The 12,405-nt window shown below is 36.7% G+C and overlaps 2 protein-coding genes across 2 annotated transcripts; one reads left to right on the top strand and one right to left on the bottom strand.

Annotated features, from left to right (window-relative positions):
- The first annotated feature begins 281 nt into the window (after positions 1 to 281).
- LOC149384933 (uncharacterized) lies at positions 282 to 1,854 on the top strand. The gene is made up of 3 exons (XM_089627206.1): positions 282 to 417; positions 541 to 619; positions 1,072 to 1,854. Exon 3 carries the CDS (start codon positions 1,080 to 1,082, stop codon positions 1,653 to 1,655), a length of 576 nt encoding a protein of 191 aa, XP_089483332.1. The 5' UTR covers positions 282 to 417; positions 541 to 619; positions 1,072 to 1,079; the 3' UTR covers positions 1,656 to 1,854.
- Positions 1,855 to 6,225: 4,371 nt separating this feature from the next.
- On the bottom strand, positions 6,226 to 7,479 carry RING (SBP (S-ribonuclease binding protein) family protein). The gene is made up of 3 exons (XM_089626714.1): positions 7,333 to 7,479; positions 6,950 to 7,229; positions 6,226 to 6,864 (listed from the first exon to the last, which is right to left on the bottom strand). The coding sequence occupies exons 1-3, from the start codon at positions 7,401 to 7,403 to the stop codon at positions 6,415 to 6,417; spliced, it is 801 nt and encodes a 266-aa protein (XP_089482840.1). The 5' UTR covers positions 7,404 to 7,479; the 3' UTR covers positions 6,226 to 6,414.
- Between the last annotated feature and the right edge of the window lie 4,926 nt (positions 7,480 to 12,405).

Below are 12,405 nucleotides of genomic sequence, written 5' to 3'. Positions count from 1 at the left end.
TCACACATAAATTCATATACATTTTTAATTTTGAATCAACCCTCTCTTTGTCCAAAAAAATGTTTCGCCTTCAACGCGTATCTTTAAATTGACATCACGATATGAGAAACTTATTAAGCTGATTTCGAGGGTGACCAATAAAAGAAAAACTCAAAGACGAGTCTCGGAGGCGACGATAAACTGAGCGAAAGACAAACTTTGTCGCCGACTTTGAAGATCGTCATGGCGGGTCCCACGGCGTTGATTAATAGGCTTTTAATAGTTATTGATTTTCAGGAGAAAAAATAAATCAAAATGAAATAAAATGTTATTTTGCTAATAAGAATATGTGCAAGACATTGCGGCAAATTATTCTTCTCTGAAGACCCTTCCCCCTGTCTCTCTCTCTCCGACCACCGCCCTCTCTCCGTCTGTGTGGTATGGTATTTCTTGCTTCTGTTCGGGTTGTTTTCTTGTATTGCACTCTCCTCAGACTTTGCGTAGTTTATTAATAAAGTCCCGGTTGTTTCTCCGAATAATAAAAAAAAATACTTTTCACAGCCCGACGCGGTGATAGAGAAACACCAAGGGTGACGAAGAGGACCTCGTCGGAATTCAACGATTCTCGTTTTACTTTGACGTAAGGAAACTTAAAAGTTCATTTTTCTTTTGTTTACTCCGATTTACGGTTTGTTGATTGGGGTTTTTGGGAATTTTAAGATTCTTGAATTGATTCTGAAATTGGTGGATTGATGGTATTGTTTGATGATGATGGGAATTTTAGGGTTGTTTGATTGTCGGGAATTAGGTTCAGTGATGTTGAACCGATGATGTGGTTCTGTGAATTGGGGCTTTAGACTTGCATATGTATGTTTCTTAACAGATTGTTTCATAGTAGTGCTTTCTGTTTTGAGGAAGAATCAGATTATTTGGTGTTTTGGTTTTGAGAACTTGTACAAGTATGTTTTGCAGTAGTGCTTTCTTCAAAATTCCTTTTCAAAGAGTAGTGCATTCAGTTTCGAAAAGTAATTAGATGGTTCAGCTTTACATGCATTGCTCTGTAACTCTCTCTGATCATTTGCGATCTTGTAGGTCCGAAGATGGAGATGACAAACAAGAATGATGTGTGTATTGTTGTCAGTCCTACAATGGGGTCCGAATATCTATATTATATCTACATTGTGGATCTTTCAGTCCTTTCGGATTCGAAAGAGGTGGAGGTTTTAGGGCCTCAAATCCCCACCCTAAGGATAGCCGACACTCCCAAGACTCTGAGGCACATGGCGTTTGCAGTCATAGATTCCACTCTCTACATGTTCGGTGGTTTGCTCAAAGACGACTGGAAAATCGAATCTTTCAGCCATAGCTTACAGCGCGGCTCTCACTCTGTCATCCGTTCGCCCGAGGATGACATGCTGTCCATATCCAACATGAGATCTCACAAGAAGTCGCCTCGTGCAGTGGTGATCGGCGACCAGATATGCTTGTTTCCACTGATTTTCAAGCCCGGAATGGTTCACGTTTTCGAGATCTACGATCCCAAAACCGATCGATGGTTGGTCGTACCCAGTCCTCCGGATTTCGACTTCGATTCAAGCGATTCCGAGGACATTGATGATCGGAATGGTTGTGTGAGAATAGTGTACTACTACGTGGTGGATCAGGAGGTTTTATAAACAAGCATAAAACGAATCAAATAAAAGAAACTACTAAGACAAGATAACTAGTCACAAAAATTTACCGAAATTTTCTCAAACTTAAAAACACGTTTTTCCTTATAAAAAATTAAAAACTTTTAGAACTGATTCTAATGTGTTTTAATAACATCCCAAGGTCATAGAAAATAAACATGATTTTTAATTTAAAGGCAAGAGCAATAAATTTTAAAAAAAAAAAAAAAAAAAAAACACTATGAAAACAATTTTAACTTGTCACAAAATTAGTATACTTTCGAAAACGATTTTCAAGCTCATAATTTTAATTACATGTACATGCATATCTTTGACCATAGCTCTGATACCATTTGTTGGAATTGATCTAGGGTTAAGAAAACATTTAACGCTTCGAGCAAGTGGCGGAATTTAAAAATTTTCTTTTAAACTAGTACAACGATTTTACTAACCTAGACAAAGAGCAAGTATATGTTCATATTAAAACTATTAAAAGAATTATTTGTTTACTAACCTTTGAGAAGCTTGAACGTTGAGAAGCCTTAGGAAGGTTGAAATGTTCGTCTCTCCACACAGCACGTCTCTCTTCTTTCCTCGGGAACTCGAGCAACCACGAAAGTTTCTATCACAATAATCACTCGAGAAAGAAAGGAATTAGTGTGTGGGCACTTTTAAACACGACGACTCAAGAACAAGTCTAAGAGTCGAAGAGCTAAAATACTAGGTCAAATGTGGACCTATGTGCCAAAACAAAAACGAAAGAAAACTAGAGAGAGAGAGAGAGAGAGAGAGAGAGGGAGAGAGAGAGAGAGGGAGGGAGGGAGGCGGCCACCACAAGGTCTAGAGAGAGAAACTCTCAATCTCTAACTTAAATGGAATGAGAAAACAATGAGAATGAGGCCTCTATTTATAGGGGAGGGATTACGTTCAATAAGGTAGTTTCCTCTTCTATAGAATATCACATATTCATGAGCAAATATTGGCTTCCCTTTCTCTCTTTTGGACGTGCAAGCTATTGGTGCAAGTCCTTGGATTTGTTTCCTCTTTTATCTTGCTCTCTCCTTGCCTTAGTTGGCCGAAATTAGCTTTCTTTCTAAAGGAAATTTGTTTCCTCTTTTTCTTTTGGCAAGTATCTTCATACATCAATGCACAAAATAAATCTCTTATTCTCTCTATGGTTTGGACGGTTTTGGCTTCTAGAAGGGGTTTTCTAGATTTTTCTTCATTTGTTCATGACAACATAAGAAAAGCTCATTAAGAATTTTCAAATAAAATTCCATGAAATGAAATTAATCCTTAAGGCCCAATTACTTTAAGTTGGCCGTGTGATTTAAATTTCATTTGTCATCATATGACAATGTCAAAAAATTTATTGACATTCATTTCGTCCTATGTCCAAAAAGACAAAAATACCCTTTAGACAATTTTCGTAAAACTTGTCTCGTTCTTGTTTTGACTTAGCTTCTAGTTTAACTATTCCTACTCGATATGATTTGTGACAGTGACCTCATGGATCCAAATGAACAAAGCTTGAGCTAAAATACTTGGACTCAAAAGTTCACAAACATTTTCCAAGTTTAGCTTAATGTCAACTGACTCCACTAAAGAGTTGACACTGATAATCTCTCGGTTCAAATGCATGGTTTGTTCTTATCTTGTCTCTAGAATTGCACTGGTCAATCCAGTACCTTCGGAAGATACCTAAAAGAACTATAGAGTCTCCAACTCCCAATGTCTCATAACCAGACATCATAGATTCTCCTAACAATCATACTGAGATCAATAGTCCTTTGATCCTTAGATTGCGAATATATTGTTTTAAGCAAACCATGAAGAGTTTGTTCATGCAAATCTACATTTGTCTTTTCATATGTTGTTAGGTTTGTTTATGGACTAAAGACTAAGGTTTTATCATAAAGCTTTAGACAAAGAAGAATGAATGAACGTTTCAACTTTTATTGATTATTCAGCAGTTACAAGCAAGAGTCTTCGTAAGACTATATGATATCAAATGTACATAAATAGATACTACTACTCTTCTTGTGGGCACCATTGACAACAGATGTCATGAGTAACTTTGTGAAGATCTCATAGATATGGAGTTCATGTACAAGATTGCTGAAATGCAATGCATATCACCTCATGCTTTGTTCCTTGGAATGTGAATAAATGAACTGTCCAATGTCCAAATTGAGTCACGACTCAGTTGACATTAAACTAAACATGAAAAAGGTTTGTGAACTTTTGAGTCCAAGTATGTTAGCTCAAGCTTTGTTCATTTGGATCCATGAGGTCACTGTCACAAGTCATATTGAGTAGGATTAGTTAAACTAGAAGCTAAGTCAAAACAAGAACGAGACAAGTTTTACGAAAATTGTCTAAAGGGTAATTTTTTCTTTTTGGACATAGGACAAAATGAATGTCAATAAATTTTTTGACATTGTCATATGATGACAAACTCCACTCGGCCATAACAAGTTATTTGGGCCTTGAGGATTAATTTCATTTCATGGAATTTTACTTGAAAATTCTTAATGGGCTTTTCTTATGTTGTCATGAAAAAATGAAGAAACGTCTAGAAGGTCCTTCTAGAAGCCTCAAATTCGTCCACCCTAAGCAAGAGAAAGAGAGATTATTTTTGCATTAATGTATGAAGATACTTGCCAAAAGAAAAAGAGGAAACAAATTTCCTATGCAAAGAAACATGATGGGCGGCCAACTAAGGAGAAAACAAAAGAGGAAACAAATCCAAGGACTTGCATGGGATAGCTTGCACATCCAAATGAGAGAAAGAGAGACAAATATTTTCTCATGAATATGTGATATTCTATAGAGAAAAGGAAACTACCTTTTGAAGGTAATCCTTCTCCTATAAATAGAGGTCTCATTCTCATTGTTTCTCATATCACATAAGTTAGAGATTGAGAGCTTCTCTCTCTAGACATTGTGGCCGCCCGTCCCCTCTATCTCTCTCTAGTTCTTGTGGGGAGACGAGCGTTTCAACCTCCACAAGCTTCTCAATGATCAAACTTCACAAATGTTAGTAAACCTGTAATCGCTTTTAGATAGTTTTAACAATAACATGTGTTTGCTCTTTGTCTAGGTTAGTAAAATCGTTTTACTTGTTTGAAAGAAAATTTTTATTTTCCGCCGTTGCTAGAAGCGTTAAATCTTTTCTTAACCCTAGATCAATTTCAACAGTGTGTGTGAAAGCACTTTCATATTTTACAAGGTATGCTTTAACTTTTTTCAAGTATACTATTTTTTAGTCCTCGCAATTCTGGACATTAAAATTACATATACGTTTATTTTGTCCTCCAAAAGTAATAGGACAATATTGAAAATTTAGAGATCCACATTGGATTTGTAAGCCATAGACTTACTATCCCACTCTAAATTGTTCATACATAATTTGAATAATATGTTATACTTATAAGAATTGAATACTTATCTGAATTTAATTTTGCAGTCGCGGAAGTCAACCCAACAAACTGGAGCATTTTTTAAATTTCTGTCAAACTCTTCTCAATGGAATAATGCATGTGTATGTATGTATATACACACACACACACATATATATATATATATATATATATATAAATATGTGTATATGAGAAATGTTTCTTTTTGGAAACCGATACCATAGAAATCTTTTTTTGGATGTAAATAATGTATTTCTTTAAGAAGAGATATCTCTATTATGTAGACGGATCTTTTGGTCCAATTACATATACATATCATGTAATTAACCCTAAAAACGATTGTCTAACGGACACAAGAAAAATATCAAATTGCATAAAAACTATACAAAAAAAAAAACACAAAACTACCAAATTCCTCTTGCTAATTAAATAAATACAATATAACCCGCGGGTTATATACCTCGTACATTACTAAAACGTTTCTTTCGGAGAGAGTCGTTCATTCCAACGAAAAAAAAAAGAAGATTGTCTCTACTTTATATAGGTGTGTTGTACGTTTATCCTTTGGCTTTTATGAGGAGAAGAAGTTAGGTGTGTCTCTCAACTTTCAAAGCTCTTTTATTGCCTGTCAATGTGCATGAACCCATACGCAGATGCTTGCCTCTCACTCCGACCGACTCATACGGACACCACACAACACACTCATTTAACCTTTTCCAAGGCGGGATTCTCTGACACCCTCCCATATAGGCTATCAAACAAATCAATACTCTCATTCCAGAAATTGAAAACTTTGTTTGTTTGTTTGTTTATCGGGCGTGACCCGGCAAAATAAGAAGTGAAAATGGATTCGGTTTACATGGCATGCCATGCCATGACAAAAACCGTGGAATATATACGCAATCAATGTGCTTTCATTTCTTATTTATTTTTGTGTTTTCGAAAACTTTATAGAAAATGTGACCACTCGTTACTAGCTGATTGTTATATACCTTTTCTTTTTTCTTTTTTTTTTTTGGCTGAATAGAAAATATACTTCCATCTAAAGATTACACGAAGCCTTAAAATTCATTTGCACAAACCACACGCTGTGAATCAGTCGTCGCTCAACTACGAATACTTCACTACAAATATCCTCTCGCAAGATATAATCATGGCAAGCAATATTTTTCATAAAAAAAAAAAAAAGATCAAACTTAAAACATATTTATCTTTAGAAACAAAAACAAAACAAAAAAAAAGTCCAATTTTCTTTTTGTGCTAATTACTTGGTTAAGTGTAAATCAGAATAAAGGCAAAGCTATTGACATTAAAAGCAAAAGGAATTCCATTGAATATTTGCATTATCGGTCGAAATTAACCCGGACGCTGGCAGTGATGAGGGAGTGACAGACAGGGCAGTTCGTGAGGTGGGACCCACATGGCGCGCATAGGCACAAGTGCCTGCACGGCAACACCAACACCCTGGCGTCCTCTTCCCCGCACCCCTTGCACGCGACGACGCCGTTTTCGCCGCAGCACGACTCGGCGTCGTCGGAGAGGAGGACCCGATCGAGGTTGGTCCGCAGCGACGCCGCCGCGGCCTCGTTGGACTCGGCCACCTCTTTCCACAGCTGATTCTCCACGCACAGCGTCTTCACTCTCTCTTGCAGAGCCCAGTTCAGTTTCGCCACTCTCATGATCTCATCGTCTTTCTCCCTCAGCCTCTTCCATATCCTTTCTTCGAATGCCCTCACCACCATCCTCGCCTCTCTCTTGCTCTGCTTCTCCAATTCCACCCTCACTCTCTCCGTCTGTACATCGTTACTCTTCGTTATTATTTTATTCAAATTATAAAACAGAAAGAAAGAGCACTGTTTCTTTCTTCTGCGCGCTTACGTGATTGGCGACGATATGATCGACGTCGCACTGGTGCCGGTGGATCTGAACCGCTGTGGCGTTTTCCAAGAACGAGCCAGCGGATGAGGGCTTGGACAGCTTCTGGGCATTTGTGAAGATTTCCGTGTCCCTTGGGCGTTTTCTCGGAGCGTTGTAAGTGAGACCACTGTCGGACTGTATGTTCATGGCTTCGCTGAAGATGTTCTGCGAGTGATGAATCGGTAACGTATCGTGATGGATCATCGCGTCGGCTGTTTCTTGGTTCGTTTCAAGAAAGTCTCTGCCGATAAATTAGAAGAGATAGAGAGTCAGAGACTCAGAGTAGAGAGAGAAAATCGGATGAAATGGAACGAACCACTACATATTGTTTCTCTCTTTTTTACCTATTCGCGAGGAGGAACTGGTAAGAGGAATGAAAGAGGTTGTTTGCGCTGTGATGTGCTTGGATCGCCATTGATTCAACGATATAGCCAGTGGAGAAGAGAACAAACGAAATATGTGTGTGTGTGTGTGTGTGTAGAGAGAGAGAGAGAGAGAGAGAGAGAGTGAGGAATACGTTTGCTTATATTTGAGGCCGTTGAGCCTTTCGGTAATTGAAAGTCAAAATTGTTTGCAAGACCAGATTTTCGGAAATTAATATATAAATCATCAACTTTCCCAAATTAAAAAAATAAATAAAAAGATGAATGCAATTGAGAATAGTAACGGTTCTCAATTGGAGGTGACCCTTTCACTTTTTTTCTTTAAACCAAGATTTGGACTTTCCAAGCAAGTTACTACCCCTGGACTTATCGTAAATGTTGTGTTGTTAAGTTAACTTCCTGTAAGAAAAAAAGGAACCGCAGGGTATTTTAGTAATCTGGGTTATATAAAGAGCATTTTCTGGCATGTAACTCATTTGTTTAGTAACCGACATTAGCATATCTGGCGCGATATGGTGCATGGTGGATATGTGAGGCCCTGACACGTCAGCTTGAGTAGGTTCAATTCAAAGGGTGAAGAGAGCTGCTTTTCAATTAACTGATAATTATTTTCTCTTTTCATAATGAGTTAAGTAGTGTGTATATTTATAGCAATATATGCCAAAGAAACGAGGCTCGTTGTGAACGTGACTTGAGCGAGAATTCGTGGGCCCGCTTTTGTCGCACGTGGGATCTGTGGAGGTAACGAAAGAGAGATTTTTGGACAATAAAGCTGCTGAGTCTGTGGCCACGTCTAGTGGGACCTATTTACCCTTTTTCCCATCAAGCCATTATTTTATACATTTTTTTTTATCACAGCGGTTTCGCTTCGCTGTCCTTTTTCTTTAAAATACATAAATAATAACTGTATCCCATTATGTACGGACAAGTAAAGAAAATGGATATAGGCTGAGGATGTGAGTTATTCTTGTATGGGGACACGTACAGTAATTACGGTGGTCTCCAACTTTGTTATCGAGAAAGACGGAGTCAACAATAAATGATGGCTTTAAACTTGGACTTCTTTTGGTCCCCAAAGGCTGTTGAAATTAGAATCTATGCAACCATATCTCTGAAGACAATAATCTCTCTGTGTGACAAGTTGGTGTTGAAAATGATTTACATTTAAACAGTTTGTATTGTATTTGAATGATAATGGTGTGTATTGTATTGGATATTGACATTTTGACTCGTGTATATAAATGAATGCGTTTGATGTTAAATATTGATTAATAAGGGATACGAAAAGTACTGCATTTTTTTTTGTGAGAAATTATATTTTTTTATGGGTATAATTACACATAATTCAGTTTCTAAATATGATTTGTCGTAAAGATGCAAAATATGTAACTTTTGACCAAAAGTTATTTTCTTATGTTGATCGCAGTTGACTATAGTCAGCAACTTGAGTAGTTAAAAAAAAATTATTTAAAAGCTATGACATTTACATAAAATTGTTCATATATTTAGAATTTTAATTTTTTACACAAATAAAATTAATTAGACTTACTTTTATATATAGGAATATGATTTTTATTATTATTATTATTTGATGCCCCACCTTCTAAGTAGTTGAAAATTCTTGATTTGGTCAAAGTTTATCTCTCAATTGAGTAATTGAAATGTAATCTTAAAGTAAAATTAAATAAGGGGTGAAGATTTTAACAAACTATGTATATAGAGTTTGCTATTTTTATTTTTTTGTAAGGACAGCTTTGCTGCTAGTGAAGATTGAACTCATAACCTCCACTTTGGAGCTGGTGTGAAATTACCAACTAAGTTATGTTTAAACCTGAGTTAGTGGAAGTAAAAATCCGCTTTTATGGGCACAGAATTCCGGTCAACACTAGAATGAATAATTCATTCCGGTATTGACGAAATTTCACTCACCATGTAATGGAAATTATTACATTCCATTGGTAGAAATTTCCACTTCCATATATTAAAAAAATATTAAAATAAATATTTTTTTAAAGAATTAAAATGTAATTTTTTTTAAATATGACTAAAATGTAAAAATGAGATATAAATAATAATTTATTGACAACAGCCTCCTTAAAACCACTCCAAGGGTCGGTATAGAAAATAACAACTTTATTTATGTTCATATTTATTCAAAGTTACAAATACAAATCTAACCATCAATATTTAAACTTGAAAGATCGAAATCGAAATCATCCATGAGATCGAAGTTAACAAACATCTCTTGAGTTCGTCTATCATGTAGAAGCCAATCTTTTCCAACATTTAATGCATCCGCGGTGTTCGGAGAAAGGTGTTGGGGGTCGACGTCGGGCGTCGGCGGTCAGAGGAGGCTCTCGCGGTGGTCGACCCGGGTTGGGTCGCAGTGGTTGGAGAAGAGACAGGTGGTCGGTCACGCGCGGTGGTGGCGTGGTGGTCGCTCGCGGTGGAGTGGCGTCGGAGAAGAGACAGACAAGACTAGTAGAGAGAGAAAGAATCTAAGAGAGGAGAGAGAGAGAGAGAGAGAGAGAGAGAGAGAGAGAGAGAGAGAGAGAGTGAGACTAAAATGAGGAAGAAGAAGAGGGTCGCGCGAATTTAATATCCGTGACCTAAATTAGAAGCGACTAGTCGCTTCTAATGTCTAGGTCACACTAAACGTCGTCGTTTTGTGAAAAACTTAAAAAATTTGGCGGAGAAAACAACGAACCTAAAATTTCAGCCAATTAGAAGAGACTTTTCGCTTCTCTAAATGTTAAAACGTCGTCGTTCTGTTTAACATCTGAAAAATTTGGCAGAGACAACAAGAAAATTAAAATTTTGGCAGCGTAGAAACGACTTTATCGCTTCTAAAGTCGCTTCTAATCGGCGGAAAATATTTAGAAACTTTTTGTCGCTCATAACCTCAAACATATTGACTTTTTCATTGCAAAATGTGTATATATCCGCGGAATAGGTTAGAAGCGACTTGTCGCTTATAAAACTGTGCGTTGTTTCTAAAAGTCATTTTTGTAGTAGCGGTTGCTAAACAATCCTCCAACGTTACATTTTACAATTATCTTATGTCGTTGTATTTGCAACGGTCACAAATCCAATGGCTCAAATTTTTTTTAAATAAACAAAATAAAAAAGTATTTTCAGACATCTGACAGTGTGGAAACGAAAGTCACATGGAATGAAGGAATTCGTTGGTCTTCATGCTCTACCACTTGCTTAGCGGTAGGAATCTCTTCCATACACGTGTCCCTATGGAAGGAATTCTTCCACACAGTTCTCAACAGTGGATGGTTGGGTATTTTCATTTCTCTTCCATACCATAAGCTCAGGTTTAGCTATGCTAGGTACCACTGATTCTTATTTTCATCAGCTTTTCAATATTCGTCCTGTGGAAGGGATGTGGTTGTTTTCTAATAACCTATCATTGTGGACAAAAATCTCTACATCTGCCCATAATTTATTTCAAAATTCTAATTCCCTTAGCAGAATCAAGTTGAGTAATTAATTTTTCTCCACACATCAGTGTCATCAAGTCACACAATATTACGATAATCTAATCCGTCATAAATTGCCAACAACTAATAAGTCCTCTAAGCGGTGCTCCTGGCTAAATTTTGAAACGTGGATCGAGTCATTTTTTAAGGAGACAATAAAAGTATAATGGAGAGCCTTGAGAACAAATATCATTGGCCAAATAGCTTCTGCCGATTTTTCAGAAGATCGGGGATTCAATTTCGTGTTTTTTGTGTGTGTATATTTAGATGGTGTTCTAGGCAAGTTAATGGCGTGACTAATGTATTGTCCTGATGGGCTAATAGATATGGTTTCTCTAGTTTTTTAATGTGAGGGAACTCCCGCCCCCTTGCAGGAGATCATTGAAGTTGATGCCATGTTTGAATGAGATGTAAGGGGGCTTTTTTTTTCTTATCCGTTGCACAGATATCTGATATCTGGGGCCTCGGTTATTTTAAAAATATATATAGTTCATTGCGAGAAAATCAATGAGCATAAAACAAGAAAAGGTCAGTCTATCTACGAAGTGTTGAGACATGTAGCCACTTGAAAAAGCTCACTCTCTGTCTAAAATAGATACGTCACTACGCATTACACTCCCTCAAGCTTATCTCCGAGATCTCAGATACCAAATATGCATGTTTGACTAAAATAAATCCTATAAAAAACCTATTAAGGATTATATCACAAGGATCATTTCCTCGTTTATCACTCTGATCACGAGATCAAAGTCAAATAGAAAACAAAAACTCTTGTTTCCTCCATTTCCAGAAAAGGGAACCTAAATATGTAATGGGCCTAAAGTGTGGATCCCTACTAAATTTTGCTTAATTATTAGTCTCTTTATTTCTCTTTAACATTTAGAGAGATTGTGCATTGAGTTTATCGCAGCAAGGCTCTTTAATCGTATGAGATTTGTGCATGTAACCAAAATTAATAGCTCACCCAATGATTATTGTATTCCATGTTGAACAATTTTCTAACATCAAGAGGTTGTGTCATAATGAGAGATTACTCTTCAACTATCTTGATATAGGTAAAAACATCAGAGTTATTATAAAATATAAGTTTCCTCTTTTTTGAGAGCAATGGCTCTAAGAAATAAAGTAATTAAAAACATTGCTACTAATGAGGCCAATGCAAAATGATTAGCAGAAGCAGAAGCTTGGCGACAAAGTGAGCCTGAAGCCCATTTGGTAGGTTTTGGAAACCATGCATGAGACAGAGAAGATTGGTGTCTAGCTAGGGAATGGTAGTAAAGGAAGAGCTCTGAATTATCAAAGCTAGTATAACCCATCCACTAGCCAAAGGAATCTCCTGCTCGGGAGATCTCACAGCTCATGTCGTTAAATATCAATAACACCCAACGTCTCCCTAATGATGAATTTAATACTCAGAGCTAGAATTTGTAATCGGCAAATTTAATTAAACTCTCTTTTTTCGTGCATAAGAAAATAAAATTCATGAGTGGTAAATATAAATAAATTATATAATTTTTGGCTAAAAATATAAAATATTATCGTGAAA

The sequence above is a fragment of the Urtica dioica genome, chromosome 9, assembly GCF_054948205.1.
Source record: "Urtica dioica subsp. dioica isolate 48M chromosome 9, U.dioica_male_clone48M_v1_H2, whole genome shotgun sequence".
NCBI classification, from domain to species: Eukaryota; Viridiplantae; Streptophyta; class Magnoliopsida; order Rosales; family Urticaceae; genus Urtica; species Urtica dioica.
Note: the sequence above shows the minus strand (reverse complement) of the source record. Positions and strands in the feature narration are given on the sequence as shown.